Source organism: Aythya marila, assembly GCF_965140915.1.
Source record: "Aythya marila genome assembly, chromosome: 16".
Classification (NCBI taxonomy): Eukaryota; Metazoa; Chordata; class Aves; order Anseriformes; family Anatidae; genus Aythya; species Aythya marila.
The window spans coordinates 5122062-5149983 of record NC_139057.1 but is presented as its reverse complement, the minus strand read 5'-3'; the positions used below and the strand labels follow the sequence as shown (position 1 = coordinate 5149983).

Here is a 27922-nt window from a genome sequence, read left to right as displayed (position 1 = left end):
TTTTTTTCTCATGGTTGATCGTATGTGTTGAGGTTTGGGGCTTGTTCATTTCACTTATGGAGTGAGTCTTTGCTTGTTCTGGGCTAAGGCACTTCAGTCACCTAAAGATACAGATAGAAATAATTCAAAATATGCAATTGGACTAAAACATTAGTAGCAGCTAAAGAGCCTGCAGTGAGTTGTGCACAGCGTAGTGCAGCCGTGCTCAGCTGCAGCTGGGGACTTCCTTTGAATTACAAACGGGCATTTTTTGTCTTTGATTATTTATTAAGGTGAAAAGTAAAGTACGGCTACAAAGGAGAGGTACAGCATGTTCTGAAAGGAGGTTGCAGTCTATAAATTTTACCTGCTTCTACTTTTCTCTGGTATCTTTCCTATAAATAACCTGATAGCAAGGTTGTTGCAGCTCAGAGCCTCCTGATGCCCCAGCGAGGGGCTGGCAGCACCTGGCACCTCCCCGGCCCTACCAGTGAGCCCCAGCCATGGTGCTGCCATAACCCTTCAGGCAACACCAGTGGTGCTGCTGGCTGCAAATGGGCAGCTGCAGAGGTGGCTAGCACTCGGTAGATTTCTGTGCCCTATTTTTCTACGCCTCCGCTGCTGAATGGAAATCGGCAGAGCTCTGTTCCATTTGGGTTAGCTGCCTTTTTGTGCTCTGATTGCAATTACATAGACAAATAAGTATTGCAAAAGTATTTTCCCATGTCTGTGCTTTAAGGAAAAAATAGAGGCACTTACATAACTTATCCAGAAAAAAAAAAATCCAGACCATCAGAAGTAACCGGTACTAAAAAAGCTGTATGAATTAAATTTGGATGTACTTAGAAGTCTGTCTATCCTAAGATCATAAATTCTTACTTGAAGTGATCTTTTCCTCCTGTAGTTTTACACTTTCAGGAGGCAGAGATGTTGCTTATAGGAGATTTTAAAATATCAGAAATCAGATTTTAAAGCTCACTGCCTCTTATATCAGCAGAGAATATGCTGCCTTGACTTCTTTGTTCCAGACTAATGAGCACAAAAGTTTCCATGGGATTTTGTAGGAGACATGAATAGTTCAGTTGTTCACATAACAGATGTAAAATACACCTTTTTCCCTTATCTTGAAGGCAGCATGAAGTATATTAATGACCCTTAGCTGTATAGGATAGACTCGTGCTGGACTTTCCCAGCTAGACCCCCTGTTGTAGGTCCCGTTCAGCCCCCCGGTCCCCAGCAGTACCGCGTTGTCGGAGCTGCTTGAAGCACAACCCAGCTCTGCTGAGCAGTGAAGCCTGTGTCTTGTGCAGTCTTTGAGTTTTGGTGGTCTTGTCTCTGCAAAAAGGTAACAGTAACATGAGTGATACGGGAGATGCTGTGCAAATAGCAAAGCAGTTGGGTTTTTGGAACTGTGTATGCAGGGGGCTTGATTTTGTGCTGCAAGTGCTCTTTTAATGTAACGAAGTTCTTGCGCTGATTTAATTCTCATTGTCTCTTGTCATGATATAGTTGCTCCTTACTATGTAAAAGTGAACAAGTTATGCGAGTGCAGCCTTAACAAGCTGTCCTTTATAAACATGAGTGTGTGAGGCGTCATGTGGGCTTTAAGAACAAACCTCAGTGGTTAGGGGTAGAGGAGCTGGGTGTTTCTAATAGGCTAGTAGGCTTGCTCTGTTAGGGGTTACCTGCTCACTGACACTTGTGTGACGAGTAAGGGAAGATCATTTTTTCAGTGATTGAGACTTGGGAAAAATCATTTTAAAACCCTCTTGTATAAGGAAGAAACTGCTTCAAATTCCAGTTTGGAGCAGAAACAGGGTCTGATTAATCAACAAGGTACTGGATGCTGTGAGACCACAAACAGTGGTGTTCACAAAATGAAACACAATTCCTCATTTTACAGACTGGAGGATGTCTTAGAAGCATTGGACGTGTTAACTTGTAACAGAGAAGACTTTAGTTAGGAGTTGTGTGTGTTGTTGAAGAATTCACTCAGGAGGGTGAAGCTGTTTATTTTTATTTTATATTTTTTTATTTTTGTTTGTTTTTTTTTTTTATTTGGGGGGTGTAGGAGTAGAGTTTTGGTTGGTTGGCTTGTTGGAATCTGGTATATAGGAGCCTGGTATGATGCTTTGACCTCTGGAGTAGTTTTTGTAGAAAAGTGTATTTTTATCATAATTGTTTAGTATTGCCGTTTGGAAACGTTGTCTCCCTGCCTACATTCCCTTATCCACCTTTGAAAGCAGATATAATTTGATGTTAAAATAGATGCTGTTAAAATTCACTGTACGTTTGGGATGTTTTGGCTATATAAGCAAAAAGCTTGTGAAACTTCTCTGACTTGCGTTATGAGTGTGGGGAGGAAACTCGTGTCCTCTTCTGTTTTACCATTTAGTGATCTGACCTCCTGGAAAATGTCTGTAAAGGATTTTTCAGGTTGTTCCATTCTCTTCCTATTTTAGAAAACTGTTTTTTAAAGCTTGGTAACAATTTTAGAGCCATATTCAGCTAAACTGAGATCCAAAATTTTCTAGTGACTTATTTAGAGATCAAGTAAGTCAGCTCTGATCTACAGAGGTCATCCTAGTAGAAGTTTGAAGAACAGGTGTTTTTGTTTTTTAAACATTCTTAACACTGACTGTACAAAGTATTTAGGTTTAAAGAAATCTCATTTTTACTTAAAAGATCTGAATTTGCCACATGCTGTATGTTCATGAAAGCTCTGAATATACAGAGTGACTGCTAATACAGAGGAGATGCCAAATGGTTCAGCCAGTGACTGCTGAAACTCTCACACCTGTGTCTGCGCAGGCAAGTTTATGTTTGAAAGGCTGGAGTGCTACTGTTTTCAAACCACATCTAGTAGGATCTTATGTCAGAAAAGAAGCATAACTAGTAGCTAATTTATCGATCTTTTCTACATCAGACTTCTTAACTGTAAAGCACAGTATGGTAGGCATAGGTGGCATATGGCCCTAAGGCAGAGCTGTAAAGGAAAAGAATGGTAAACTAAAGATACGTGGACATCGTGCTTAGGAGAACCTGCATCATGTTGTGTCTTCAGAGGCTGCAGAGTAACTCACATCTCTGTATTTACATAAAGAGAGCTGTGCTCAACTTACGGTAAATTTTGCTTCCAAAGCTTTTATAACTTAATTGTTCGGTGGAAGAATGCCATTTTTTCTTCCTATAACATGGGCCATGCAGCATTCTTAAAGGTTCTGCGCATTCTGGCCCCCATCCATCGTAGTACTTAAACCATGAGTAGCCCTATTAAAGTTGATAGAATTACTCATGTGCTTAAAATTAAACATGTGCTTAAGTGCTTTGATGGATTAGAGCCAAAGTTGTCAGCACCTTGCTTTGTTACACCTGCCTCACTGTGAGTCTGGAACTTTAAGGGACACATTTTCAGATCTGCTTGTTCCAATATTTAATTAGCCCATATTCTAAAAATGCAGTTTACATGCACAGTCATAGTAAATTCATATGCTGCCTGGAGCTATAAAGGTACAACCATAACTCATACAATCTAACAGCATTTGACAAGCTTCACTTTTTTTTTTTTTTGAGGATTTCAGTAGGAATGTCCTGCTAATAAGTTTGTTTACATGAAAACACCTAAAACATCTATAATGTGCTTCACCATTCTAGTGTTCTAATGGAATTCAATTTTTAATAAATTCTATAACAAAAATCACTGTTTAGATATGACATATTTAAAAACTTACGAGAGAAAAGAGCTGCGTATCACACTGTTAAGAATGACTGTGAACATGAACTTCCCAAAAGCTGAAATCACTACGGGCAGTTCTAGTTTCTCTTGATAACACTGCGATAGTAAGCATTGAGGCAACTCTTCAAGGCTTGTAATTAAAGCTGCATGTACCTGACAGTGCCTCATCCTGAGGAAGCCTTCCTTGATTCAGAATTTTGTCAGAATTCCAGCTTTACAGCTGAAAAGCAAATAGCTGATTTCAGCGAAAGCAGTGTAGCACGGCCGTGAGAAACACGTGATGAACAAATCATTTAACACTAACATCTCACCAAAATCTAAGGTCAGTTTTTGGTGACAGCAGGTGCCTGTTGATAACTGTTCCTGATCAGATGGCTCAGTGACTGTTTGTATTTGCCCCTATGAGATGTATCTCTATGAATTTTCGTGGTTAGATTGCACATAAACGTGTCTTTATGAGCACATGTGCATTTGAATATTGGGACATTTTTCTCCCTGATGTTACACTAGCAAATCTTGATTGCACACCTGTTTTCTGACAACAGGGTGTATGTCCTGCTAAGCCCCAAACTAGCTGTGTCAGTTATTCTGTCAGTGAAATTGGAAAAACTGTTATCACATTGGAAGCTCTTTGCATATTTTAGTGGCCTTTAATTATATTAATGGATTTGAAATGTTAAATAAGAATAAAAGTAAGTAATTCATATAAAAATTACAGTAAGTGCTTGTAGAAACCTGCAGAATCAGGTTTTATAAAATTTACCGTGTTTCTGAGAGGTTACCACACTGTATGACTTTGAACCTTTCCCTTTTCCTATTTCTGCTGTGCTGTTGTCCTTCTGACGTCTCTTTGTTAGCTGCTAACCTGCAGGGTTTGGGGATAAAAGCCTTGGCTTTTGCACCTTCCAATTCTCCTGTCTGCAATATCAAATGCTGAAGTGTTTCAGATGGTAATGGAAAATCATAATTGCTTTAAAAAATAAAATTAAAAAAAATAATAATAATAATTTAAAAAAAAAAAAAAAACACAACTTTTTTTTTCTTGGCTGACCATCTTCCACCTGTGTAATTGTTGTCTTCCCTACTGCTCTGCATCAGGTTTGGGCTGGCCTGTGTGTATACTTGTTTGGCACCCAGTGTTCCAGCCATTTTATTTTAGGGCTTCTTTCCATTTAATATTGGCACTTAGCCAGCCGTGTATTATTTTTTTTTTTAGTTTAAAGTAGCAGTGAAGTCATTGGTTGGTAGAAGAGTTATTCGTCTCAGACTTGTATGTGAAGCCCTGAGGAGCTCTGGGACGTGATTGCCCTCTTTGGGAAGCTTCATACCCAGCCCTAGTTGAAGAAGTTACTAGGCATTTACAAAATGGTGGCAGAATGCATGAAATTCACAGGGAGCTTGTCAGATGGATCTTTAACAATTAAAACAATTAAAACAATTTTAACAATTAAAACAATTTGGAAGTGCTGCAAGAACAAGACCCCGGTAATGCTGCTGGTACCAGCTCGTGTTCCAAAGCAAAGTCCCTGCGGTACTGAGAATGAAGTGATGCACGGCATAGCCAACATCCCGCCTTCAGCAGAAGGTGCTGTTGATCCGTGCATACTGTGGTATATAGTCAGTACATACTCACACAGCAGTATTTTTTCTGTAAATGAGGAAGAGATCGATAGACCAGCCAAGTAATTCCAGAGTCCTTAGTGGGCTGGCTGTGCAGCGAGGGCTGGCTGTACGAGCCGTCTATGGGCCAGCTTGGACCAGTGGAGAGAGCACGTAGGGAGAGGGGTCGTGTGCTGTACCTCCGTGCTGCCACAGTCAGACATAAATGTTTTAAAGGTGATTGCTGATCTATATGCTTCCTTTTTTTTTTCTTTCTGTTAATAATGACCACATTCACAGTGCCAAAAAAAAGGAAAGTGTCTTCAGCGCTTCCTGACAGCGAGCGGTTATCGCAGTGAGTTGTACAAGGCAAGATGATTCAGCAGGTTTGACTTGAATCTCCTATTCCTGCGGGTCTGGTCCTTCGGTACCAGAAACGAATCACAAGATAGTTTGAAACTTCCAGCCCTGTTAATTATTATCTCAAGTATCTTGAGAGAGAATGCTAAACTTTTAAGGACATCTTTTATTCTAATATGCCTAATTATCTGTACTTAGAGCAAGGAAAGTGGAGTGGTGTGATATCCTTTGTGTGCGTGCCTGAAGAACTAGAAATCCAGTCTGCAATTTACACAGGTGTTTAATTGCACAGTATGAATTAAAGGGTCTTTGTCAATCTCCTCCATCACAGAGCTCTTTGTGAACACTTCTGTTTTCATTCTTTACCTAAACTATTGCGAGTTAATTAGCTGAGGTAAATGGAGCAGCATAAGTAGAATTATGCTTCTTAATATTGGGTCTGTGCTGGTCTGGTGCCACTTACAGGTATAAAGGGACTGGAGAGCCAGTTCAGCTGGTTTTAGGGAGGAATTTGCAAAGCCCAAGGGGAGCCCCAAAGTGGCTTAGAGCCAGAACAGCATCCCTGTGCCCCCTGTGCCACCTCCCCCTGGGTGTGTGACGTGCCCCAGGTGCACTCCAGCTCTTCCTGGCCAAGTGGCCCCTGGGGACAGAGCTGTCACCTGGCATGCAGCCATCCTGGAGGGTCCTTGAACATGCTTCAGAGGCCAGACCTGCCCGCAGCCAGGCTGCCTATTAGATGGCCATGGAGGCAGAGTGAAGTTACCTGTTAACCTTTACGCCTAGGATAGTGCAATGAGCACAGGTAAAACAAACCTAACAGTAGGGGTTAGGTTTATATTTAGAGATGCCTTTATTGAGTTTTGTAGGCATTTCGTTATGGCAGTGTTCCCTAAGAAAATAAACAAGTCACGCCCCTAGTACCCTACCTCTTCAGTGTAAATAATGTTCAAAAGCAGCCTAATTTCTGCTTTCACATTTCTGCTTTTTAAGTTTATTTCTTGACAGTAACTTTTATTGTGACAGCTGTGATGTGTTTTTTATTAATGCTTCAGTAATTTGTGTTTCTTGCTTTGTAACTTAGAGAATGATTCTGTCATTCCAGAAATAGACGGTGTCTGTTTGCTCTTGTATTTCTCATGTTCGTCTATTAACGGCCACATATTAAGATGTGCATGTGCCTCATGAAAGTAAATATTGTATTGTACCAAAACAAGCAGAGGCAAAGTGGTTTGTAGTGCTGTTCCCAACACTTAAAGGAGAACTTGTGGAAGCCCAGTATGCGTTGTCTGTTGTGTATGTTGCATTGTGTGTGTGTGAAAGTCACAATTAGATCTGTGCAACATAATTCTAACTGTGTCTTTAGATCAAAATATATCTTGATCAAATTATTCAACCTGTTGCGTTTTCCTTTGTCCTAAAGATACTGTTTACAGTGAAAGCAAACAGGCTATCCTAATGTCTTCTTGGCTTGTTTGCTTGTAAATCACCTTTGGTAGCCCGGTGGTGCGCTCTGTTGTTAGCCAGGATTTCGGAGCAGTCCAACCAAGCATCTCCACAGTGCCGGAGGTGAGTGGTAGCATCCTGCTGCTGCTGGTAGCATCCTACCCCACGGTCCATTGTGTGCTCGTCCTTTCCAATCTTGAGCTGCAAGAACCAGAGAGTTACTGAGCTGTCTCTGTGCTCTCATATACATGATGCATTTGATTTGCAGAAGATACTCAGTGGGTTTTGTTCTTGCATTTTGGTAGTTCTGTCTGTAAACTGGTGTTTTGCCATAAGTCTAAGATGAATTATTTCAGCTTCACCTTGGATACCCTAGGCACCTGATTTTCCCCCTCTCCCCCTGTTTTCAAGTGCCCCCAGCTTGGCCTCTGCCCGGTTTGCTGTTCTAGCTGTTATATTTGGAGGTAATTGTCATGTTGTTCTGCTAGAAATAACCCAAGCTGCTACACCAAGTTTGTCTTACTGTTGAACTGTGAAGTAACCGCAGAATTTTTGTAGTGTGGATTGGTAGCAAACTCTTAATTGAGTTTCTTTGCTTGTGCCCTTGTGCTGGCAGATCTCGGCTGCGCTGCTCTGCTTCTCTGAGGTAGCTGGCCAGGTAGAGCTATAGGCGTTTTTACTGACCTCTTGAAGGTGTAGTAAACGATTATTTTGTCATGTTTATGAAATCCATGAGCTGTGTCAAAGATGTGGATAAAGATCTATTTTTAAAGCACGTGGATTGTTACACAGTAAAAAGCCAGTCGTTTTAAGCAGGAGTCCTCGTGTCACCCCATGCGCTCTGTCCGTGCTGTTGGATGCTCTGTGGGACTGCAGGCAGGCTGCTTCGTGCAGGAGGAAGGCACACAAACTGCAAACCATTGCTTGGTGTTACTTGTTATGCTTAGGCTGCACATACAAAACAATGTTTTAAAAGACAAACTGAGAAAGAAATGACATTTTTCAAAAACGACTATTTAACATTTATTATCATCAGTATGCAAAGAGCATTCAAATATTTTGTATTCATATTGTAAAGCTTCAAGTACTCGTGTCGCAGGGTAGGTTCCTTTTTTAGGCCTTGTTCATGGTGTGATTAATTGGCAATCATAATTTACCCTCATTAAAAGTCGTTTTTTGTTGCATATTATCTGATCAAAGTCTTTTTGCTTTCACTCAAATGATGTATCCTGCAGCATTAAATTCACCTCTTCACAGTGGTCTTTATCTTTATTTATGCCTAATGCATGCTTCACAAAATATTCAGGTGTTTAAACTGTGGAGTTTCCTATATAATCCCTGGATTTTGGAGGAAGGTGATGATTTTCTCATTAACGTAGGTAATTGGTGTGTCTTAAAATGATAACGATGTTTTTTCTTTTTTTCCTTCTAAAGGAAAAAAATAACTTTTGTTGTCCTACAGGCTTTGGATTTTTTTTTCCAGCTACCTTACTGTAAGTTTGTGGGGTTTGAAGAAATATATCCCCTCATTTTTGTTCATAACTATTTCTTTTGCTGGTGGAAAAAAAAATAAATCTACTACATTCTGATTTAAATTAGGTAGTTCTTTATATTTTTGTTTTCCATCTTGTCAGAACTCTGTGCAGTAGAAGTTTGCAGCAAGGTGTGTGTACAGCTTCTTAACCTGTCAGTAGCAATGAAGACATCCAAAGTTCTTCTCTTTCAGGAATTTAGATAAATGACATAATGGGGTCACAAGATCTGTGATTAATTTTGTCTTTAAGAAAAAAAAGGCATGTTTTTGCTTCAACCATTCATTTCACCTTATTGTTATTTTGTTTTCTTTTCTACCCATGAGGTGAATTCTTGGTTTCCTGGCAAGTACTTTTAAAATCTTTAAATATTTTTTCTAAGTTCTAAATAAGGGCAGTTGTTATTATCTGAAGGTAAATGAGACAGGAACATTAAAACTAATTTAGTTTGCTTTCTGATAACCTGTTTGGTAATGTTTTCATTGCATGAGATCTGATGGTCTGACTAAAAATGCTGTCATTTAAATAGTAAAGCTCAGCCACAGGTGGAATTGTTCTTCACTATACACTTATTAGGTTTGTTTTCAAGGAATATTTGATTTTCCTGACCTTTTATGTCATTCTAATTTCATGTTACTTGTATTAAAATGTCATCTTTTTTTATAGTTCCTAAAATAGACTTTATTAGTTTTCCTGAAAGCTATGTGCAGCTTTCCTTTGGCCCATTTAAATATTGAAAACAGCAGGATTTGAGATTTTTCTTATAATCCTCAACTAATAGAGTTTAATGCTTTGTTTGGCCTCCCCGACACAACCTAAGCAAAAGTTTTAAACAAGATTAAAAATCTGACCTTATTAACCCGTGGCATCTACAGATACAGACCAGGCCTGCAGAGCCATCGGGAGCTCATTAGGCGTGATAGCGCGGTGGCATTTCACATCTATTCAGGCTGTTCCAGAGAAGCACACTGGGGAGAGCAGCTTTTTTCTCTCCTAGTTTTCGCCATTGTGTGCCAGCACCCGGGAATAAGAAAGGAAAAAGCAAGAATCCGTTTCTAAGATGAATGTTGGGTTTTCGTGGTTGGGGAAAATCCAGTTCAATTCCTTCTGGAAATTTTAAGGTGCTACCCTAGTGTGAAAGGACAGCAGAGGTGGTGGTTGGCTTTTATTAGCTTAGCTTCATTAGTCCCTGGCTAACATCTTCACATACAGCCTTTTTTTTTTTTTATTATTATTAAGAAAAGTCACAGGTGTAGGTAAGCTGTTAAATGAATGATTGATGGACATGCCGGGTTTCAGCAGAATAAGGTATCCCATTGTCATGGAAAATTTATGCTTAGTAAACATTACAAAACACAAAACGACATGATACATCCCTTGCTGTGTAATAAGATTCCTTGTTTACTGGGCATGCTATAGGGCCATGGCAACAAAACCAGAAATAGGAACTATGAGTATTCTTGGTGTAAAGATGGTGATGGCTGGCAAGCAGCTTGTTAACTGCTGGAGCTGTACCACGCTCTGTATTCATCATCACTTTACGGTGCTGCTGTGAGCGCGAGGCTCTGTGAAGAGGTGTAAATATAAAAGTTTGACAAAAACTTTTAATAAAAATACTGCATTTTTTGTATTACTTGGGAGAATGGGAATTTGCACTTAGCTAAAGCTTTGAGGAAGTTATCCAAGAGAATTCTAGGGGAAAAAAATCTAACTACAGTTGACACAGAAATGAGACGACTTTCTATACGTGTGTTCCTTCCTGATGTTCCAAAACAAAGCAAAATATCGGAATATTAGTTTTTTCCTTAATCCTTTAAAAATGCTAGTATCTTCCTTCACTTTGGACATATCAGTTGTCCTTTTGATCTCAGTGGGACAGAATCTCTGCATGTGTTCATCATGTTCAGCTGAAAACTGAAGGCAAAATCAAGCCAAATTGCTTACAGTGTCAATGATAAACATTTCCTGCTTTCATAGCGTTATTTATGCTTTTGTTTTGGTTTGGGTTTTGTTTTTTTAATTAAAGGAACATCATTTTTAAAAACAGCAGCTTTTTGCAACCATATGTGCACTAATCAAAAGCTATACCCACTGTAAGCCTGGGTTTGTGAAATGAAGTTTTGTAAGTCCTGGGGTAGGAGAAAGGACTGAAGATGGGAAGGAAGAGGGTGAAAAAGCCTCAGTTTCTCCTCTTTTTTCCTGTCTTATTTATTTTCATTTGTTCACTGCTTCTGGCCTCTCCTGGCTCTTTGCCTTGTTCCCATCGGCAGTGCCAAATCCCCGAAGCAAAAAACTGGTAGTCTTCAGATAGAGAATAGGAGGAATAAGGTGGTCTGTAGGGTAGACCAAGAATTCCAGTGAAACCAAGAATTTACATCCAACTATTGATGATTTTGTTGTCTTTCTGCATCAACCTTCGCTGACATTCCTTGCCCTGCCCCAAAGCTTTGAGAATACACGTTGTGGTCAGTGACGAGGAGCCGATATTTAAAGATAATCGTATTTCTGTTCGGTAGGGCTTGGCTGCTGATTCATACATGTTCTCTAGTACAGCTAAGTCATCCAGAACGAGATGATTTGATGCTGCTGTTTGCTTTCTGTCTGTAAGACAGGACTTGCATTGCAATCGTGCTTTCGCAGCGGTAGAATGTGTAGTATGATCCTGCAAGCCCGCGTCTGAAAGGCAGAGTGGCATGCAGCTGGCACGGTGTTGTTTTCATTGACCCCGTCTTTTACAAAAGTTATATTAATCTTTCATTTGATAACCAAAATTTCCACTCTCTTGGATGTCCGTGTCTGCCTTGTTGTTTAGGCAGTACTTTTTTTTTCTGCTGTTCTTCTGCATTCTTCATTGGTGAATGTGCTTTCAGTTTCGTTTTGGTGCTTGTGAATATTTATGGAGAGGAAACATAATGTAAAGCATGTACAATATGAGGAGTTAGTTAACTAATGAAATTGCGAATTTTCAAGCTGTAGTCTGTAAATTGAAAGTGTGAGCACTACCTTGTAAAGAATAAAAAAGAAAGCATAGTGTTGGTAGCTTCAGGTCTTTGGGATACTGTTCTGGAAAATGTTAGTTCTCAAAGTGAAAAATATTAGAAACAGTTGGTATAAATATTCAGGTAATTAAAATGTTTTGTGAAACAGTTTTATGAAGATTAAAAGGTCACTTAGACAATTTAGGGTGGGTTTTTTTGGTAATTACTTGGCTAACTTGGTTTACCTCAAAGCAGTGATTTTATATTGTGTATAGCAAGAAATTAATAATGTAAAAGTTTTGTCATGGTGCTTTACAACTAAGTTACAGTTTACAGACTCAGTGCTAGTTATACCTTTAGAAAGCTAATTCTTGGTTATACTAAACGTTTGATCAGGCATTTCATTTGATTGCACTATTGAGCATTGAAAATAACTATTGTCAGAATTGCAAATGCCATGCAATAAAATACCTTACAGATAGACTGGAGGCAATAGTTTGCTTGAGCCCATTACACGTTTTAATTTGGCTGCAGTTAATCCTGTATGATACTGTGCACATACAGCATTCAGAATGGTTTTCTAGCCTACTTTAGTGCTTGTAGTTAATTTTACATATTTGAATTAGCCCTTCACTATTGATTTCAGATTTTACGTCCAAATTGTTTGAATGTCTGTGTCGAGTTCTCTGCTCTAGCTTTTTCTGATACGACATCATTTTTATGCTTTTTTTTTTTTTTTAACTCACAGCGCTTTGGTCTGCTTTCATTTGTTTTTACTTTTAATAACTTACTCTTTTTTTTTTCTATTGGTTTCCTTGTTTCCAATTTATGTTTGCTAAATAACTTTCAGGTATTTCTATTATTTTTCATTAAAATAAATCAGAATTTGATTTTGTAGAATATCTCAGTTCCAGTCAAAGACTGCAGTAAGTTTTTATTTAAGCATAATTGAATATTGACTTTTTGAGACAAATAGATGTTTGCTGTTTAAGCAGAAAAGGTATGAGATATTTAATCAAGTATATCTACAAAAGTGTACAGTACTGGGAGTGGTTTATTCAGTATTAACAATATAGCTTTGATAGAACACTTTTCATGTTCTATTTCAGACAGATATTCTGTTTGTATGGCCTTATTTAGTATGTTTTTTTTTATTATTATTACAGGGAGAAGAAAATGAAAATTCAGGATATTAAGAACAATATTAAAGAAGCTATAGAGGTAATCTTTCAAGCTATTACTAACTATTCAAGATTAGCTCTGTAGACATACTCTGCAATAATTTTACTTTTTTTTTTCTCTGCAGACAATAGTGACAGCAATGGGCAATTTGGCACCTCCAGTTGAACTAGCCAATCCAGAGAACCAGTTTCGAATCGACTACATCTTAAATTTAGCTAACCAGATAGACTTTGATTTCCCACCGGTAAGTAAATAATTCTAATTGGCTGCAGTCATGCTTTTTTTACAAATGATTATTTTTCACTGCACTGTAGTAAATATTTACAAAAAAAAAAAAAAAAAGATCTGGTCTTTGGGAATTACTACAGTAGCTGTCTTTGGTCAGTGCTAATCAAATAAAGTGTATAGCAACATGGCTAAAATATTCAGGCTCATCCTTTATGAACGCAGAGATCCTTTCTCCTTTCTTATGCCCTATTGCAGTTATCAGTTACAGTAAAGAAGGGCACTGTGGGCAGTAATGTTTGGATATTCTTGGGAATTGCCCTGCCCAAAAGGAGGGAAGTTATGCCCAGCAGTTGGTTGATAATTAGCTGGCATTTAGTGATATTGTACTTCTCTCTTTTGGAAGAATAGTACAGATTTCTTGCTGATTCAGACATGCTCTCTGACAGCTGTATCAGCCAGACTTTCTGCAAAGGTTCCACATACTATGTCCTTGCCCCAGCCCTCCCCAGTCCTAGTTAATGATTCAAAATCCCTGCAACCCCAGAGTAAATGCAGAAAGTATAATGATTTGTTTGGTGGTATAACTTGTCTGCTTACCGTGATTAATTTCTGCTGTATCTCAACCAGACAAGTAGCAGAAACCCATGAAAATACACTTTGCAACCACTGAACTCTTAAACACTGAGAAGATATTTTTTATTAATTGCCATGAAGTACTTTATACTTGCAGCAATTACAGGAGTGTTTGAAAGCTTCTGTTCACTTTCTATGTAATGTTCGAGAGACTGAAGGGAGGAATTATGATGTTTCAGAATCATGATCAATTTACACCAGAATGTTGTTTCTAGCAGTGGTCAGTCCTGCCTGCTTTGAAGAAAAGTGGAAGTGCAAATAGTAGTCAAATGTGGGATACTTTGCAGCACAACAAGGTTTTCGTAACTCTGATTTATAAACATTATTGAACAAGCTAGTCTGTGAAAACAGTGAGTTACCTTTTGCAACTGTTGCTGCTTCTGGGAACTTAACAGTTTCTGTCAGCCATTATTAGAAAGAAAAAAAATGTATTTGTGTACGATGCAAAAGTCATATGTTATATCGCCACTTAGTTGGCAATACTGTTATTGTCATCTTCAAATCTGTTAATTTTCAAAGTTGAGCAGGTGCAGAAAGGTTATGGAGAGTGGAAAGTGTGGTTCTTCTGAAGCACAGGGAATGCAAAATTAATCATTTTAGGTTAAAGAAACTTAAATCGATGCATTTTGAGATTTTAACTTGACACTAATTTTGACAGTTCTCAGTGGTATATTTATATTCTCTTCATTGATTATTTCATATAATATTTATTCCCTTCATTTATGATTTTTTCTGGAGGGGGACAAAATCTCATACTTTGAAGATAGTTTTAGGAGAATATTCAAGAGAAAAGACAGCAGCTCCTTACTCCACCCCATGTCCTCTTGAATTGGCTGGGTGCCTGCAACTCTCGTACTGCCCATTGTTTTGTGATAGTTCAGGTTGTGATCTGTAACAATGCTCTAACAAGTTCCTGTGACCTACCATGTACCAAAGTACTTGATTTTTCTCTTTCTCTCCTCTGTCTCAGAAAACGTTTTTTCTTCCATTGAGTTGGAATATGGTGTTTTGCTTTGTTGTTTTTAATTTTCCTCTGAAAGAGGTAGTTGTGTAGCAGTAAGCGAATAAGCCAGGCATGTTGCATGTCTGTGCTAAGGTAATTCATACTAAACATGCACTGAAGACAAATGAAGAGTTTTGATATGATTTCGTGTTCAGTTCCAGTGTGAAATGCCGTCTTCTTGAATATATCTTCAAGTTAGTGTTGGTTGAAGCTCTTTACATTAAAAGAAAATCTATTATACATGTTTTTCTGAAAGAAAAATCTGCTTTTAAAAAATGTACATTTTGAGAGATTTAGAATTTTTGTTAGACTCAGCTAGGGAAGCTCTGTTTTTACTCTGACAGCTGTTTTTAATCTAAAACAGAATATTCCATACTCGTGTCTGGTAAAACACAGGGTAGTGAGCCCTTCCTAATCAAGGTGAAGTCCTTTTTGTAGGTGGTATTTGCTATGAAAGTATGAAAAGGTATGCCAAGGGTCTTGCTTATAGATGTATCTTGTTATAGAAATGGGCTATTTTACACTAATTAGTAGTAGGGACAGCAACGATCAACCCCCCATACTATTGCACTTGTCTGTTCTTTTACGTTTGCAACGCGTTCTGAGATCCTTGGATAGGAGAGACCAGAAAATGGACTGAGGATCACGTAAGTGATCAGCTTCTGTGACTAGATAATACCTGGTGGTTTTATGTGCTGTGTTGTTGGTGTCTAAAGTAATAGAGGTGTACTTACCAGGTCTGTAAATAATTTCAAGACCAGAGAGGAGTCTTTGGAAATGCAACTTGAAAGAATAACTGTGAAAGACGTGCAACTTGAAGAATAACTGTGCTCCAATAAAACTAGTTTTTTCTTTTCCCGAGCAAAGTATTGTGTTAAGTTTTTAAGTCCTGAGCCTACAGAGGTTCACGCATATGCTTAACTTTGACTAATGGATAGTTTCATCGATACTCAAGTATTTCATCTGTAAATGTTCATAGGGTTGGGGTTCTAAATGCTAGTGATCGATTTTTGAAGGAGTACCATTGGCTCCCTCTGTCCTTGATGATTATATAAGCTCCTCTGTGTTTCTGATTCCTGGATTTGTCCTGTGGTACATGAAAAAGTGAACCTGCATTTTAATTATGTATTTTAAATCAAGTTAAGATTTAGAATGTCCCTCAATGCCAACTCTCAGTGAATAGTATCAGAAATATATGATCCTTGGGTACCTCTGTAGAATAATTGCTATAGATTAATTAAAAGTACTTTGAAGAAAATATAGTTTTCTGTAAGTGGAAATAGCCTCATTATATATAAGGAAGTCTTGATTATCTTCTCTCTCTTCCAGTACTCCGGTGAGACAATTTTATAAACTGGCAGCTAAAACCTTTGCTATATAGAGTGCTAATGCAGATGGGAGGGGGATTTTTTAGCAGTGTTTAGCAGAGTAGTGTGTTATGCTGTATGTTTTGAGTTGTAGAACTTAGTTTCTCTCTCTTCCGTTTTCTTCATGGGGAATCACATTTCAGCTGTTACAAAGCCATACTTTCCTCAGTACAATATTTGACACTCATCGTCTCTGCTGTAGGAGGAATATGAAGATGGGGAGAAAGAACACTCATGTACAAAGGAGGTGTTGTTTTGAGGGCTATGAGTACCTACTGCAATACTCTTTTAAGACAGAAGGCCTTTCTGATTCCCTTTAAATACCCATTCATGTTTTTCTTAAACATTAATTTAGCAAGCTCTCCAGCAAGCAGTGCACTGAATCAGAATCAATGTTTAGCACTAGTATTCTGCAATTTTTCTCCAACTAAAGACAGTTTTTAGAACATGAGGCTTCATCCTTCTCACACATGGGGCAGTATTAAATGAAGAATTTTAAAGTAGACATGTAAATCTGTTTATAATCACCTGTTGTACAGGTGGGGCTAGAATTGAAGTTTCCCAGTAGCAAGATTGTGTGATGTGAAAAGCAGAAAGAAGTATAAAAGAAATGTAGGAACCTTTCAGTGTGGTAATAGTATAGAGGTCTGACTCTAGGATTTAAAGAGCAACTTTTGGAGTCTGATATTCTAATTCTTTTCATCTGTGTCTCCATCTGTTTGCTTTGCAGTTTCTGACTTATAGGAAATGTGTGTCATTTGTGTAGAGCATACAGCATTGAATTAAAAAAACAACTCAAGTTAAAAATAATGTTGGTGCAGTGCAATGGTAGGCTAAACATTCCCTTTAAAGCTGAAAAATTAGTATGTTGGAGACATTAATTCATCCCACTTGGTATTAAGCAATTAGATTTCTTGAATACAAATAGTAGCATATGGGGAAAGGAAAAGAGTAGTACTTACTGAAAGGAATTCTGTCCACATAATCGTGCTGGTGATTTAAACTACTGCAATATTTAATAAATCAAATGTGTAGTTCCTTTTGTATACCTTCTGTGCTGTTTCGCCATGCTGTATATACTACTGGCAAAAGCCTAGAAGCTGATGGTCCAAGAACTCTTGCAGCTGATAGTCTGATTTGTCCTGTCCTGCCCTGTTTTTAACAGTTTCTAAAATGTGAATAGCACAAAAAAAAATATTCCTCAAAACTATGACTGATCCAATGAAAGTCGGAGAGCCATTTTTACTCAAATAAAACTAGCAAAACTCTAGTGTAAGAAATCGCAAGGCTTCTATGCAATAGCCGTAGAGAAATCTCATGAAAAACAAGATGCCTTCGGTCCATGTCTGCAAATTCTAGATTTGAACAATAAGCATATAAAATCCTTTTAGGATATATAAATTCAAAGCAATAAAAGTGTTATAGATGCCAGCCGATTAGAAATGTCATGGGACTTCCATCCTGTTAAAAGTTCCTCTAAACAACCTGTGTTATTGTCCTACATACGTTCCTACCTCGAAGCCTTGAAGGCACTGTAATCTTCTCTGGATTGTATAAGTCTAAGATTTTGCAATCATAGATACCTGGTGAAAACTGTTTCTGAACTGTGCCCTACAAATCATCTAAAGGTTACAGTATTTCTAAGGCTAGGAACATAAGTGTGTTTCAAATGCCTGGAGAGCGCTAATTAGTAGTATTCTAGGCAACACAACTGAATACTAAACTCATGTCTTTATGTGAAGTATTTTCTACCTTAGCTCATTGTGGACTTCAAAAATAGATTGAGAACGTAATGTATCCACGGGTAACGTACTGTTCTGATTTATTTCAGCAAAATGATTTGGGGGGAGGGTAAAATCTATAAATCTATCCTTCTTGTTACTAGGCTTATTGCATAGACTTTTCTTAAGGCAGAGCAGAAGGGAAACAACAGAAGTCTAATCAAGTCCATTTAATCTTTTGTTAAGATGAATAGCACTGATAAATATTGTATGTAGTATAATATTTCCATCATTGGGAAACACATCCTTGCTAAAATGACAGGACGTTAAATGGCTGAGCCTTGCCAAGAAAGTCTAGCCCTGCTAGTTTGAATGAGCACTGAAAACAGAGGGCTTGTGCTTTCTGTGGAGAAGTACTGAAAGCTCTTTTTGGCTAAAATGCTGCAGTGCCAGTTTTTTTTAATGAAAGATTATCTTTTCAAGGAGGACCAACATCATTGTCTTCATTCAAGTTGAGTTTTTATCATGTGGCTAAATTGTCACTGGCCAGCACAATTAGCTTAAGCAAGGAAAAAGGAAGTTAAAGGAAAAAACAAAACAAAAACTTTGTGTACTACACCCTTAGAAGTGAGGCTGTGAGAATGTATGGAACAAATCTGAAGGCCCACATGTAATTACTGCTACTGGGCTTGTATTTTAATATAATACCATGGTAAAAAATACTTTAAAGAACAAAATCACAGATGGTTTAGGACTTATGGAATGAACTTTGCTCATCATTGAGACTCTATAATGAAACAAGCAGAAAACTTGGTTTGCTTGAGCAATAAATTTGAAATCTTGCCTGAGTTTGTGCTAGAATTACTTTTTAAGTTATCGTAAATTTTGTAGGATTTAATTTTGGTCTTTAATTTTCTGTGAGACCAGAATAATACTTGCTTTACAAGTATTTCAATTATACGGTGTTTAAGAACAAAGACCAAGCAAATCCAAATTTCAGGCTGTTTTTACAGCTGTTCCATTAGTTGCAATAGAAAATAAAAACAAATGATGCTCATAGTTGAGGCTTCCAAATGGCTTTCCTATCGCTGTTGTACCTCGATACATTTAGCTCACTTCAGGTAAAATACAACTATATTTGTATATTTTCAATGTCAAAAATGAACCTCAGAAATATTTTTGATACTAGCTGTGTATCTGTTTCAAGTATAGGGTGATGTTGGGTGAGCTGGCTTATGGAGGTGGTATTTTTATTCCTGTTCTGCATACCAGACAGTGGTTAGGATATTTTCTCCATCCCTAGTACCAACTGCAATAGTGGCCTTTTTACTCATCCCTTTCTTTTTGCTCTTACTTTTAGGAGAGGAAAGGAAATGCTCTCGTTCTATGCCCATTTTTCTTTCCATGCTCAACCCATTTGAATCAAGCTGCCAAATAAAACCTATTTATTTTGGGTCATAGTCCCTTAATAAAATATTCAAAATAGCAGAGCAGTGTTTACAGCTGCCTATTTTTAATTGATCTGGACTCAGCTGTGGGAGATATATCTCCTGAAAATACTGTGATCGCTTCAGAAAGATGACATTCAGCAAGAATCACAATGTTTGCTATTGGAATCTGAAATAACTGCGGAACCACTCCGGCGTATCCTGGAAAATGTATCTTTAGAAGAGATGGGGTAGTTTTTAGGCTGTTGGTGAAATTGTCTGCAGGTTTTTTGGTCCCTGTTTATTTTTTATTACACTGCTCCATTGTAGTTATTTTGGATCTCCCACTGCCAGTGCTGCTGAATAGTTTTATTATGGTTTCTGAGTGGTGTCTTTGAGGCCCAGTGTTACCACACGCTGGCTTCGGCCTCAAAGCCAGCCTAACATCCCGGCTGCCCACAGCCATCCCTTTCCCTCTCCCGCCACACCATCATGTGCCACTCGCAGTTGTGCCAAAAAAACCTCCATCGTGTCCCCAGAGTAAATCAGACCATTGAACCGGTTCAGGTTAAAAATAACCCCAGTAACCCCTACTCCTTCTCTCCTCTATTTCAGGGAGGTTATTTTTAACGGGAATCTGTTTGGAGGGCTGCTTTACACCATGGCCCGTCGACCGCTTTGTACAAATTGTGTAGTACGTTAACATGCAGCAGGGGCAGAGACAAAGGTGGGATCCTTAAGAGGGTTTTAACACCAAAATCTTTAAGAAAAATACAAGATAATGCAGTCTCAGTAAGATGTGCACTGGGATCTATTTGCTGCCAAAAGCGTTCCTTAGTCATGTAGGCAACAGTACAAAATTATCTGTCCCTGTAGATAATCACCCTGATCTCTTTAATGGTAGATATATTATTATTTCCTGTCTAAATACATCATGGAAGGAGAAGTGAGCTTTTCTGGTTTGACAGCATCACAGGCTTTATAACGTAATGCCAAACATTCACCTTAATGGGGGATGTTCCCAGGAGGCCATGGTAAATGCCGCAGATTTTGGGGTGTGGAAGAAGGCAAAACATTTTCTCTGGTGGGAGTACCCCCTGGGAAGCTAGGAGAGTGAGGAGACAGAGCCTGTTTTCTTGGGTGTCTGCATAATATTGTATGGAATTTGGATAGCTATCAGAAAATTTGGGACTCTTACTCATTCTTGTCCAGACTTTCTTTATTATTTTAAGCGAGTCACCTCACTGTCCTGTATGCTTTTTTTTTTTTTATTCCCTGTATGTCTTGTCTTTTGTAAAATAGTGATACAAGATGGACCTCAGATATGTATTTAAGAATCTTGAAACACTGAACTGGTAGAAAATACAGATATGCAAAGCATAACTGAAGAATGTTAACCTTGGTTATAAAAAGGAATAGGGAGTGTTACAGACTGTGTCAGCAGAGTGCTATGTTATTAGTTCCTCAGAAGTAATCTTTACATATTCTTTTTTTAAATCTCCATTATCTTATCTACACAGAACAGCTCCCTCTAAATGGACTTCTAGGTAATCCAGTTGAGTTTACCTGATCAGAGCTGAACAAGACTTAAAGCTGGTTTTCCTATCCCCTAACAGCAGAAATAAATTCTTACACAAATTAATTAAGGAGTTCTATTGAGGTTTTGTTTTTGTTTTTTGTTTGTTTTTTGTTTTTTTAGACAGCTACTTGAATTCATTTCTGTTTCTCACATTTAAAGCATGTGTAAGTAGGAATTATTTGCAAATGGATCTCCTGAAATCTCTGATTTTGTCCACATGGATGCTTGATATGAATGTTCTTTCTTACAAAAGAACAGCAACATCTAGCAAATTCTGACATTGCTGTGTATTGGAACAACCTGTTTATTGGAAGTAGACACTCAGTAATTCTTAAATATAAGTATTTCTTCAACTTCAGTATGCAGTACAGTAGGTTGTAGTTGTGAGAACTAGCTGTGAACAGTTAGCCCATTGCCTCATATGAAGAACTGTTATATTGACACGAAGCTTTTCTTCATGAGTAATTTAAATGAAAATATATTGACTATAAGTTTAGAGTAATATCTGAGTTATTTGATGACTAGACGTTATCTTTAAAAAAAATAAAAATAAAAAAGGCAAATGTTGTTACAGAACTTAGTTTTTAGGTTCACAAACAAATTCCTGGTAGCCATCTCTTTGACAGCAGTTGCATAGTGGCTGTTGCTTGGAATGGTGACTGGTCAGATGTGAAGGAGTTTTCCCCAGTGCTCTCACATGGCTGCTTTAACTGAGCTGCTTAGGGCATGTGGTGGAGAGGAGAGCTCAGGGATGCCTGTCTGGCAGCAGCCCCTAGGTGAATTCAGCACAAACCACTTCCACTAACAGGTTTTACTGCTCCTGTTTCTTTTGGTCTATGAATCAATAAAGCTTTGGTATTTTTGTACAAGCATCCATAATTTATGGGGAGCTTTTTTCACTATCAAGGAGAATTTGATTAAAAAAAATAATTAACAATTCTTTAGTAAATGGTATGATTAGAAACACTGCCATTAATGCGAAGATCTTTCTTTTTACACCTAAATGTAAAGCTATTTAAATAAATGTATGTGTATATATTTGTGTTACCTTTTTTTCGACTGCTAAAGTTTTCCAGAATGTCAAAACACTGATTAGGAATACATACAAATTTAGGGCGGTCATTCTGAAGAACAGTAATATTACAGCACTTGGACTTTAAATATAGCCTAAATTATGAATACCTATGTATTTAAAAAATAAAAGTCTCCCTTCTGACTTCTATGAACAGAAAAGATATTAAATAGAAGAGCTAAGCAGTTTTAATAATAAGCCTTGGTTTCTATGTAGTGATTAATCTCTTGGTTTCTTTGCTGCAGTTCTTTCTGCTATACCTGATTTTGTTGTTAAATGTGGCAGCATCTGCAGAAATGACTTTTCCCACCTTTTGATAATCCAAATTTCCTTGCCTTTAATAGCAATTTCTAACTGCAGTGAAAATGGGTATGCTTCAGTTTTGTTCATGAGATGAAGGTATTATTGGCTAGAAAACTAAAGAAACGTGTCCTTTGAATTCTGTAGTGTTTCAGCTGGCGTGTTGATGTAGTTCAGTTGAAATCTGATAAAGTATTTCCTTAAATTGGAGAATATACATTCCAGGATTTTCAGATGATATTATCTGCAGATTGTTTCTGTAGTGTAGCCATTTCATCGTACAAAAATTAAAAAACAAACCCTCTTTTGCTTTATTATTAATTTATTTGATTAGCATTCAAAGTAAATGCTAATGCTTTCTTCTGTGTTTGTATTTTTATCAAGTAAATTCCCACCATACCATGTTTGTAGGTTCATAAGTTCACATTTAGAAATTCATTTGAAGAAATCATGACTTAATTTCTCTTGATACGTCTCCTTTGTTTTCCTCAGAGCAGTCTTAAAGTACAAGAACAGATTAATTCAATTTATGTTGAAAGAGAAGAGCTGTCAGCTGAATTAAACAGGAAATAGGCATAAATTTAATATAGAAATTCTTAAGCATTTTCTGGTTTTAATCACAGTAAGAGACTATCACAAAATACTGTTGTATACATAGATGAAATAAAGTTTCACCTGTGAGCCTGGTTGGCATGGCAGTGGCTTGGCAAGGTTTTCTGTGATAGTCTGTTAAGACAGCAACGTAGTAAATGTGCAAATCACCCTTGGATATGCCTTTTGGGCATACAGCAAAAAACACCTTTGGGCATCAAATTTCTGTTGTGTTCAAAGACTAGGAAATGTGGTGGTAAACGTGCTTCTAAAAGCCATGAATTTGGGATTTTAATTTAATTTACACTGTGTCAGATAAGTCAAGGATAAGCTCAGACAAGCATGAAAGTAGCTAATGAGAAAAGTGGAAAAGTATTGTAATCCATCTTACGTTTTGATTCTGTCGCGTATTTGTTGCTGTTTTTACACGTCCCTCAGTGCTAAACTTAGAAGTTGTTTTTATCATTCCAGTACCAAATGCAATATATAGTAGGATGGAAAAGTTGTTCAGTTACCTTTTTACATACAGTCATCAGTGATTTCCCAGCAGGGAGACTTTTATATGGAGCAGAGCTGCAGGGTGTGTGCCCTTAGCTTATGAAGTTAGGATGGAATTTAAAGAATCACAACTTCAGGCCCCAGATCTCGAGACAGATCCACAAGCACAGGCCTTTCACCCCGTGAAGCTCAAGTGGACGTTGGTGAGAGCTTGTCTGGCCATGGAGGTGTGTGCACTGTGGAGGTAGCCCTGCATGCATGACTTTGTTCTGATCCTGCACACATCTGTTGCTGCCAGCAGTGTCATGCTTTATAAAGGTACACATCGCTTCCAGTAGAGTCCTGTTTTTCAGAAAACCACCAGGTCATCACGGTTTTCAGCTTGCCTTTGTGGAGGTTACACGTTCCAGCTTTCCAGATTTTCTCTTTTCTGCTTGGTAGAACCAATGAAAGCATCTCCAACTGAGCGTAGCTTTGGCCTTTTCTTTCTTGTGATCTTATTGTGGTGTTTATCGTTGTCTTCCTTCAGGTGTTTCGCTTGGATTCAAAAGAAAAAAAAATCATAATTTATTTGAAATATGTGGTGAAGGATATAAATGAAATTTAAAATAGTTTCTGTTTACAAATAATCCTTTTTAAGCACACAGCCGGACTATCCTACAAAGTAGGTAGAATTCTTGGAAAGTCAGGGCTGCTCAAATGATTTCAGTAATTCTAACGGCGCTCCTCTAGAAAAATAAATACTAAGTTCAGGGTGTAATTTAGGTACTTACACAAAACATTATTCAGTGTAGTAAAGCATGTGCATTTTTTCGTGCATGTATTGAATGGCTGTTGTCTTTGATACTAGTGAAAGCATAGAAATATTCCTGACCTGGACTTTTACAAAAGCACATTTCATTTTGTGTTTTACTTGTAACCTTCCTTGCATATCAGCTACGTAACTTTAAGATATTTTATTATCCTAGGACATTTCTTCAATGTTCCAATAAAAATCAAGACTTCTTAAGCTCTCAGGAAAATTGGATAGCTTTTACTCTTTTAAAATAAATAAATAAATCCTAGAAAGTAAACAGAAGTTTTGATTAATCTCTTGTAAATGTATGCAAGCCTGATCTCCTCACATAAACAGCATTTGGAGTCTATGAATACTTCTATAAATACAGATTCTGGTTCTTCAGAAAGGTTGTATGGTAATCAGCGATCGTTCCTTGGGATTTGTCTTAAGAGAGAGTTCCTTCCTATCCTAAGTCAACTTCTACACTTTTCTGTTGGTGGACATTTCTGTCAAAAATTGGTCTTGTGTTTCCAACCCAAAAGGGGACAGCAAACTTGCAGTGTGATCCCATGTTCAACACATTACTCATGGTGGCGTTGTTCTCAGTTGCATAAGGCAATAAAGCCATTTGATTTGACTATTTGTTTTAAGTTTATTATATATTCATTACACAAAAAGCAACGAAATGACGTAGTATCAAAGACATTTTCCAAACCCTAATTTAAGGCTCAAAGGAAATTCTCAGAGTTTTATTAAACCTTCCTTCCTAGCCAGAGGTCTGTAAAAATAGCTCTTGGTTGCAATGCCTCTGTCACAGCTCTCTGCTGCCCCAAGAGAGAGCTGAAATGGTATAGACGACTTTTTCCTGAGCCTTTTATGCTAGTAGTAGGTTTAATTCATTAATGAGTTACCTTCTGTCCACGTGTAAGTATATTCTGAAGAAGCAGAGGAGTATTGATTACTTGGTTTAAAATTCCAGCGCGGTCTTGACAAATGGGCAGCCCACGCCTGCCGACCTTCCATCTTGGTGCTCTCCCCAAGAGCGAGTTCCTCCTCCCTAACGAGAGCGATGGGTTTTAAATAGGAGCTGTATGAAAGAATTAAATCCGAGTAGTGTTCCAGTATCAACAGCTTAAGCTTCTGTGGTGATGAAATATCTCATGAAAGTAAAAATGAAAGGGAGATGGTGTGATGATACACTGCTGGAACCTTTTAACCAAAGGCGCTATGGGATATAATGGGTATAGAATCACGTGTCGGTACATTTCGCAAATACTGGGGCCTCTTGAAACGTAACAGAGGGAAAAAATGAAAGTTCAAGCTTGACAGGAATTTCTTAAATAAAATTCCCTTCCCATTATCCCTTCTTGCAGCAACATCCGGTTTCGTTTGTGCTACTAGAAATGTGGAGATAATGTAAGCAGACGCCCAAAATATTTTAGCCTTGTTCTTCTTTCTAAACACAAAAAACTATCGATAATGAGGCTGAATCCTTGCTGAAAGTATTTCTGACTCAGTTATGGGAAATGCTGAGTACTCTGGCCTCTCCCAAAGAGTTTTGTATTCGCCTCTGGACACGTGCCAGTAACTGGAGAATATCTTCAACTATTTGTAGGTATGCGTTTCCTTTGTGATATCATCGGCATGTTTTCCCTAAAATAGCAAGCAATAATTAACACTTGTTCACACCATTAGGAATGCAGATGTTTCCCTATTCAAGTAAGTGGCTTATTAAACTGTCTGATTTGACAAATTCAACACGTTGTAGGATCCCTGCCCAAACATGGGGAGAATGACAAGACACCGTTGGCTTCCTTCACTGAGTAGCCTTACAGTCAATAGTAATCGCTTGATTTCGGATATGAGCAGTGAAAAATAAATCAATTTGCTGTGTATTTATCTATCCTGGAAGGAGAAAATCAACCTGTGCAGTTTGTCTGGGAATGCCCCGTGCTGCTGTGCCACCCTGTGACCCCATGGTACCCTAATACAGGTCATTAGGGGAACGCAGCACTGCTGCCTGTCCATCCCGAAAGCAGAGACCGTGTGCCCTCACCGTGCTGAGCATGTTTGTAAAAAGACACAATTTTACAGTTAGAATCTGATTTAGTTTGACCTTTAGTCATTAGGCTTGTAAGTGGATGACCTATTTAAAACTCTTATTATGAAATGCACAACTCCATGGGACGCTGAACTTTGCCCAGGAATTGAATCCCAGTTTTAACCACAACATTGTGTAATGGCTGTACACACCTTTTAGTAGGTAGTGTTGTTTTTTCAGTGGCACCAACTTTTGCTGGAATTAGTAAATAAGCTATCTGCTGACAGATCCGCCCTACATTATGGTTTTACAAAGAAAAGGTACTGTTGCACGTCCACGCTAGGGCTCCTGTGAACATGGTGTCATAGTTGCAGTTACTGTGCCAATGTTTTTTCCCTGCCAACATCCTAATGCCTATAAAACATTGCTTCATAAACATTTTTTAAAAGTCTCTTGAGTATTTATATATTTGGAGGGAACAAAACCGTGTAGACAGTATGTCCAGTTTCTCTCTTTCATTTTCTACTAATATTTTATCCTTTTAGAATGTCTCTCAAAAGCCGATCTTGGTTCCTTATTTTTTCCCAGGCCTGGAGCTTGTCTCTTGAGGATTAATTTTTTTAACAACCAAAACACTCAACCTCCAAGTTCTTTAACACTTTCTCTGGTTGACTTTTAATAAAACCTCTGTTTACCTGCTGTCACTTACTCAACTTGTTGAAATTTTCTAATACAAGTAGGATTTTAACTCAATTAGACTCCGCATAACCCCTTTTTTAATCCAGGATGGTGGTTAGAGCTTTCTGCGACCGAAATACTGTTTTACGAGCATCCCTTTTACATGATGATTTCTGCTCATGGGTTGTTGTTTTTATTTATCTTTTTCCTCCAGAGGCCTGATTGCATTCCTGTAAGTGAATACAGGCAATACTCAGTTGTTACCTGTTTATTCATTGTATTGGGAAAGATTCAGAAGGTGGAGAAGGTGTCTTCTGCTAAACAAAACGTTAATATTTAAACACATTTCTTTTCACATGAGTGTGTCTGTTAAAGCTCTGTAGTGTTACGGCACGGTGAGAGACAAGGCTTCCTACAATCAGCAAGTCAAGGTCCTTCATATTTGAGTTATCTAAGTCAGACCAGAGAAGGTTTATCCAGATGGTGGATTTTCTCCAAGATTTTATAGTTTCACAGAAGCATGTAGGGATTGTGCCCAGAATTCAAACTACGCCCCTGTGCAGTTTGTACTCATTCAAAGTCAAACCCTGAGTGTTACGTCCATATGCGTGTAACGTTGGCATAATTTTCCCTAAGTGTTCTGCACAAGGATTTTTCTCTTTCGGGTAATGTTAGCACTTTGAAGAGTGTAAAGTCTTGGGAAGAATTCAATTCTCACTTTGCTTGGTGATGCCATGCTGCCTGTCATCAGTTATGTTGACTTTTGTTGCTTTACACAGCTTCAGCTATAGTTTAAACAGGATCTTGGGTGTGTATTGTGTAACTGCAGCTTTTTTTTAAATGGAAAATGACATAACTTGAATATTTTTGGGGTTTTAAGTACACATAAGGCAAGAATGGATAATAGGACCACACTTTTCAAATACTGTGGATTGTTTTGAACCTAATGTTTCATTCCTGTTTAAAGTGGAATATCATCTCAAACCAAAATGTTATTTAGTATTATTTGTTTATTTTAGCTGTTTTATTAGGAGTTCCATTATTAGTGCAAGAGAAACCTGTGTTGATGCTGCTGTAGAGTCTGTTATATTAGGATGTGCCAGCAAATGAATCAGTGTTATGGAAACAAGAAGCAGACATGTAAGGACTAGTTTTCTGGCTATTTCTTTTCAGGAAATTTGCCTGCTACTTTCGGTT

General features: G+C 37.9%; 1 protein-coding gene across 2 annotated transcripts in view; it reads left to right on the top strand.

The window, feature by feature from the left end:
• Window positions 1–27922, top strand: part of GNAS (GNAS complex locus) — a 150080-nt gene that overhangs the window by 77551 nt on the left and 44607 nt on the right. For both annotated transcript variants that reach the window (XM_082773468.1, XM_082773469.1), the window contains exons 3-4: window positions 12794–12848; window positions 12934–13053. In XM_082773468.1, coding sequence (XP_082629594.1) covers window positions 12794–12848; window positions 12934–13053 — 175 coding nt within the window. The remainder of the gene's footprint in view (window positions 1–12793; window positions 12849–12933; window positions 13054–27922) is intronic.